We start from the raw sequence: 7,086 nt of genomic DNA on the forward strand, positions 1-7,086 counted from the left end.
CTAACCTAAATACAACGATGCTACTCGAACAAATTGCAGTCAGCCACTCATCACCAGTCTGTCAAGTGCATCTTCGTCTCGATAAAAAAAATAAAATGAGTCGGTAAGAACACACACACACACACACACACACACACACACACACACACACACACACACACACACACACAGAAATGTGTGATAAAATAAGGAAAGAAGACAGGTCATTACGAGCCTGACTCAATCCTGTTAATACCCGTGTCACACCAGAGCTGCGATGCCACGGCGAGCCCTCTGCGACCAAAAAAAAAAAAAAAAAAAATGGGAAACTCGCTGTAAGGACGCACAGATCTACCTGAGTCCGTCACACAAAAACGACTCAAGGGCCGACTGCGGCACGACTCAAGGTCGTAACGCATTTTTTCATCGATTGCCCCTTGATTCGCTGACAAAGCCCGGACTCTTTAGGGCACTCATGAGCCGCTGGGACGACTCGTCGGGCCTCACGATTTTTTAACACACGCGTTAAAAAATCGTGGCCACTTCATGACTTGCCAATAGTCGTGTCACAATTGCGTTGCAGTCGGGAGTGTCGTACTTCGGTCGTGAAGCAGACTTAGCTCAATTGGATGCGTCATAATGCAGTCGTTGTGTGTCGTGATGCTGTCGCCGACAAAAAAACCATTATGACTGTGTGTCCCTCATCACCTGACTAGGCATGGGAGAGGTCCATGGTGATGCCCAGGGTGTCATTGGTGGTCCAGGTGTGATGCCCCACCTCACGCTGGGTGTCATTGGTGGTCTAGGTGTGATGCCCCGCCTCATGCTAGGTGTCATTGATGGTCTAGGTGTGATGCCGTTCCCCACACTGGGTGTCATTGGTGGTTCAGGTGTGATGACCCGCCCCATGGGTCGGTTGTGGGGGGGTCATGGGGATGTCCGGGGGGGTTGGGGTGCATTCCCCAAAGGCATCACGAAGTCGTCTTGCGTTCGTGGGCAGTCGTGTCATGGTCGTAGCTGACAAAAATTCGTTAAATTTCTAATTTGAAGACTCGTAGCTCCGTCGCTTCATGGTCGCCTTGTGATCTTGTCGCGTTCTTGAGGACGTCACGACTGGTCGTGAGGCAGTCCTGACGCGGTCATTAGGCAGTCATGAGCAGATTAGATTCGGGGCCAGTTGGGAGGCATGGGACCCAACTAGGACACGACCTTGAGTCGCGCCTCGGTCGGCCCTTGAGTCACATATGTGTGACAGGGGCTTTAGCCTCGCTCTGAACTCTGCCTAGGTCTTTTTAGGGTCTCCACGATCACCTTAGGTTGCCTAGGCGCGGTGATTGTTTTGGACCTGCTCAAAACCATCGCACTGAGGTCGCCGAGGTGTCAGCTCGCAGTAGGGTTGCCCTGGCATCTCACTGCCATCTACGTGATTGCAGTAACCTCTACTTGAACTCTACTTAGGGTCGCACAGATCTGCTTGGGCTCGCCAGATCTCTCCTCTGTAACCCTAAGTAGAGTTTAGAGCTTACTGTGTTCAGGTAGATGCCACTATGAGCCTAATTAGACCTTTCTGCATCCTCACTGCATTACTACTGCATGTTATGGACTTGTTCTCAAACATAGGATGACCCCAGGGCATTGCCACGACAACCATTGCCTTCTTACTACGACCGTAGTGCATCTGCAGTGCATCTCTAGTGCGACCCCACTTTGACACATGTGCACACACACATTTGGTGTAAATACAGCATCAGCATCCACACATCATTTTCCAGCTCCCCTTCACCGTGGCTGCAGAAAGACAGAATTTGTTAATTGTACAGCAATTAGCACATATACAGGCACAGTAGGCAGAGAATGACATGGCTCTTCTCAACTATATGAGAAGAAGGAGGATGAGAAGAAGGCCAAGGAGATGCTGGGTCAGGCCATGGTTAGGTGTTAGGAGAAGACTTCAGTTTGGCCAGTATCATCACCTAATGCCTGAGCTATGCAGTGAAGATCCTGCTTCTTTCTTCAACTTCCTAAGAGTACCACTAGAGATGTGTGATGAGCTAGTTGCCAGAGCTGGTCCTAGATGCACCAAACAAGACACCAGATATAGGAAGGCTATTGAACCTGGGATGAAGATTGCCATAACTATGCGCCACCTAGCATCCGGTGACAAGTACGCCAGTATGAAGTTTGACTTCAGGGTGCCTCATAACATCCTATCTGTCCTAGTACGAGAAGTCTGCCAGGCCATGGTAGATGAGTACAAGAACGAAGTCATCAGCTGTCCAACCTCCTCTGAAGAATGGCGCCCCACTGCTGAAGTGTTTGCACGTAAATGGAACTTACCTCATGCTTGTGCAGCCCTGGATGGGAAGCACATTGCCTGCAAACGGTCAGCAGACAGTGGAAGCCTGTATCACAACTATCAAGACTTCTACTCCATTGTTCTGATGGGCCTCGTTGACTCAGATTATAAGTTTCTCTGGACAGATGTTGGAGGCCACGGACACATGTCAGATGCGCAGATCTTCAATGCATCAGAGCTGAAGGAGTGTCTAGAAGATGGGACCATTGGTCTTCCCCCAGCAGACCCCCTACCAAATGACGACAGGGACACACCATATTTCATCCTGATTGATGATGCGTTTGCACTGCGGACCAACATGATGAAACCCTACCCTCAGAGGAGGATGACAAAAGAGCAGAGGATCTACAACTACAGGATATCCAGAGATCGTCGCGTTGTGGAAAATGCCTTCGGCATCCTGGCCCAACGTTGGCAGGTTCTGAGTACCATACAGCAGGAACCTGACACTGTCCAACTCGTCGTCGAGGTCTGTGTCTGTCTCCACAACTTGATGAGGATGCGCTACCCTGCCCTTCAGAATGCTGCACTGGATACGGAGGATGCCAACTACCAGCTGGTCCCAAGATCCTGGAGGGCAACGTGCAACATGCACGAGGTCTACAGCCAGAGAGACCCAACCGTGACAGCACTGCAGCCAAGAAACAGTGAGAATACCTCAAACTTTGCCTCAATTCTCCTGCAGGATCTGTGCCCTGGCAAGACATGTTGATATAAAAATACAGTTGCCAAATATATGAACAGTTGCCAAATGTGATGTTATGAGCAGTTGCTAAATATATGAACAGTTGCAAAGTATTTGAACAGAAAGTATTGTATTTCCAATATAAACATGATGGCTCTGAAGTAGGGGAACTGGGAGAGGGTCCCCTGCCCCTGCCTCTGGGTGCTGGAGCGTTCCCCCTTGCCTTCTTTGTCTGCTTCCCCATCATGAAGTTGAAAACGTGCTCTAAAAAACAACTGAAGTTGAAATGACGAGCTCTGCAAAACACCTCTATATTTATGATCGCCGCGCGGACGCTGATATCTCACTGCGCACGCGCTAAGGATGCAGCGTGGATGCAGTGAGGTCGACTTGTTCGCCTGGAACTCGCACAGATCTACTTGGGCTCGCATTGAACTCTACCTACAGGTCGAGATATGGATGCATGGGTCGCCGTAAGGACGCCCGAGGATCGACTAGATCGCAGTAACCTCTTAGTGAACTTTACTTGGGTTTAATATCTTCAGAAATGTGGACTTTTTTCGGAGACCTCACTGCGATCTGACCACTTTTTTTTTTTTTTTTCGGGTCGCCGTGGCATCGCAGCTCTGGTGTGACAGAGGTATAAAAAAAAATAATAATAACACCCGATCTATGTGCGATAGCGTGGGTGTTAATGTAATTCAGTAAGTTAAAATATCTGTGTAACGGGTGAGGTGTGTTCTACCCTAAGCTTGTTAAACCGTCAGCCAGTAGCAAGAATCAAACGGCAGTTTACTTCATGAATGAACTATTTTGAGAGCGTTTGTTAGTATACCTTCATATGCCTTACGTCTTCCTGTCCGGGAGGGTCGTATTTTCACTTCAACTGAATAATATCATTTGGCAGTAAAAATATTGCAATATGAATTAATGTAAACTGATAATTCCAGTTAATGTAAACTGCCTCACCTTCGTTCTGTTTATTTTACCTGCTTCTTTGTCTCTCACATCTTCATCTGCAGAAAGGGTTTATTCTCATTTATGCTGAATAAAATCGCATATTTTTAGCAGGAGTGAAATAGCAGTCAATGTGAAATAATGACTGAGAGATTGTCTTTCTCCTTGTCAGTCTGCCCAATTGCCTATCATGTTCTCCTCTACAAGAGTCTGTTATCACTTAATCTGAATAATGTCGTCTGGTGAAATCAAGAATATATAATAATAAGGCAGCGTGAATCGATAATCTAGAATCTGTGTTTGTTTGTCTTACTTAGGAGGCGATTTCTTTTCGAAGATGCATGTAGTCGTATGGCTTTAGCAAGTAAAAAATGAGTTATTCTTGATCTCGAAATGGCGTGTGTCACTCTTTCCTTTTCCTTGCAGGAATAATGTATATTCAGCTTGGCTTACTGAATGTGATTGTTGATATAAAAAATAAAATAACACTGACGAATCTCTACAAGGCATATGCGTGTCTTTCCGTCAGTTTTTCTATTTCTTTGAAGATGACTTCTATTCAGCAACATGATTCTCTGTCTGACAGAATTCCAAGCAAGTTTGAATGTGAAGAAAAATATTACAATAATTTAATTTGAAGCCAGTTCGAGTATAACCCTCATTCCGTTTTGCATCACGCTCTTTTATTGTGTTACTGTGCAGTCAGATTTCTTGCATGTTTATTTTCATTATATAGATGCCACTAAACAACACATTCTGAACATCGTAAGCTGCTTCAAACCGCAAAGTAAAGGAGTCGGCTAACCGTCGATCAAGTGGGGTGGCGGTAGTTTGGGATGGAGGGAGAAAGAAGGGAAGGAGAGCCCGGAGAGAGCATCCAAGGCTCAGGGTACTGCAAGGGGTCCTCTGAATCGTGGAGTCGCCTCTCAGTAAGCTATAATATTACTATAGATATGCAAACCTATATAGCGTATGCTAATTTAAAGTTTTACAGCATATGGAGTTTTTACTGAACGTTTTAAAAGTGCGTAAGTGGAGCTAAAGTTACCCGTCATTTTCTCTGAATCTCTGTTTTCACTATTCAGATACATACATATGTTTTGCTGCTTTTTTAAAAGTATAATCATCGTGTCATTGTTATTTTTTATACCAAGTGCTTTGTGAATTATATTACCGGAGATAAAATAGAAAATCACGTTTCTCTCTTGTTTAGCATGGTGGTGGTGTATTCTGTGCGATGTGATCGTGCGTCACGGTGCTTCTCATTCAAGTTCTTCGCCTCCTGGTATTTCTCGTTCAGCTTCTTCGCCCTGGCGTTGTTGGCTGGTCGTTTGTCGTGCTTTGCTACCAGGTAAGCAATGTAAGTTTTAATTACAGATTTATCTCAAGGAGGCTCCCTGTCCTTCAGGACAGGGCCCCTCCTTGAGATAGGCTACTTCTGTAAAATAGGTAGATTTTTAAAAAGTAGGCTATCCATGTAAAAAATGTTTTCTCAACCTTGTATTGGAATGCAAAATCTGCCTTTAAGTTTTAATGCAAAGTAAATTGTATTAGGTGGTACAATGGTAAAAAGTGAGATGAGTGTAAGATTTTCAGTTATTTTTTATTTTTAATCCACTGTAGGACTGAACATTCGCCTTGGAGGGAGAGTGATAGCCTGATTTAACCCTTCTCAATGCTGGTGCAGTACGAACGAAAAAGAAGGTTCGGTAAAATTTTACCGCACGGGCGTGGCAGTGCCACCTATCTTCTTAGTACAGTATGCAGCAAAGATAACAGCATCTTGATTATGGACTACAAAACATATTGAACAAGCAAATTTTACCCATTTTAGGGTATAAAATGAGGCTGCCTGGACGCCCGGACCAGCTAGTTTACTGACGATCTCGCCGCCCTGACCCCAGTGATTTGCACAACTCAGGTGTTATACAGGGTTTTCCAGAAAAACCTCCCACATTTCAAAGGTAAATGAAAAAAAATGGTTAAAGTTAATCAAAATATTATTTGCACACACGAAACTTCATTCAGTACAGTTTTTACTCATATTTAAAGATGACTTCCTCCAAATGGTGGCCGTCATTGTCTATACACGCTTGGAGGCGATTTATGAAGGCTGCCATGGCTCGACGTGTCATGTCGGGTGGAACAGCGGCTATCTCCTGCTGAATAGCAATCTTAAGGGCTTCAAGAGCTTGGGGTCGATGATTATACACTTGTGATTTAAGGTAGCCCCACAGAAAAAAATCACAAGGGGCGAGGTCAGGGGAACGGGCCGGCCACCCAACATCGCTACGCAACGAGATAATCCGATCCGGAAACATTTCCCTCAGCACTTGCAATGATCTTCGAGCTGTGTGTGCCGTAGCTCCAGCTTGCTGAAACCACACATCGAGTTCTTCAAGTTCAAGGTGTTCGAGTTGTGGCCTTTGAAAGTTTTCGAGCATATCAATGTAACGGTCAGAAGTTACGGTAATAGTTACACCACTCTCTTCAAAGAAATAAGGACCCACGATGCCAACATCGGCAACAGCACACCACACAGTCACTTGATTGGAGTGCAACGGTCTTTCGTGTAGCATGCGAGGGTTGTCTTCAGACCAATTACGAAAATTTTGTTTGTTTACAGAGCCACTCAAATGGAAATGAGCTTCGTCGCTGCACAAGAGAACAGCATCTTCCGGAACACGTTGCAGAATGTTCTCACATAACTCCTTGTGGCTTATCCAGTCTCTTGCATTGAGTTCTTGCACAACCATCATTTTGTATGGATGGAAGTGAAGGTCTTTGTGCAAGATTCTCCTTGCAGTTTCCTGGTATATTCCTACTGCTAAGGCATGCTTCTGCACAGAACATTTCAGAAACTGCACAACAGATCGCCTCAATGCTTCAGTGCTGTCAGGCGTATGAGCGCTCCTAGGTCGACCAGGTGATTTTCTTTTTAAAGCTGAGCCTGTTGCCCTGAAATTCTCAACCCAATGCAAGATGGTTTTCCGATCTGGAACGTTTTGGCTCTGTGGAATACTGAAATGTCTTCGAAAGGCACTCTGCACGGCGATCACGGAACGGTTGTTTGTGAAGAACGCTTTAACAGCGAACACACGGTGTGCTC

At 45.5% G+C, this 7,086-nt stretch overlaps 1 protein-coding gene across 1 annotated transcript; it reads left to right on the forward strand.

The window, feature by feature from the left end:
• The first annotated feature begins 2,018 nt into the window (after positions 1–2,018).
• LOC145417425 (uncharacterized) lies at positions 2,019–3,047 on the forward strand. The gene has a single exon (XM_080286108.1). The coding sequence runs from the start codon at positions 2,019–2,021 to the stop codon at positions 3,045–3,047; it is 1,029 nt and encodes a 342-aa protein (XP_080142234.1).
• The last annotated feature ends 4,039 nt before the right edge of the window (positions 3,048–7,086 follow it).

The sequence above is a fragment of the Coenobita brevimanus genome, chromosome 110 (assembly GCF_032717465.1).
Source record: "Coenobita brevimanus isolate Jiangsu-jjx chromosome 110, ASM3271746v2, whole genome shotgun sequence".
NCBI classification, from domain to species: domain Eukaryota; kingdom Metazoa; phylum Arthropoda; class Malacostraca; order Decapoda; family Coenobitidae; genus Coenobita; species Coenobita brevimanus.

Coding starts and splice junctions, on each gene's coding strand:
- LOC145417425 (XM_080286108.1), top strand. CDS start 2,019: ATGTGTGATGAGCTAGTTGCCAGAGCTGGTCCTAGATGCACCAAACAA.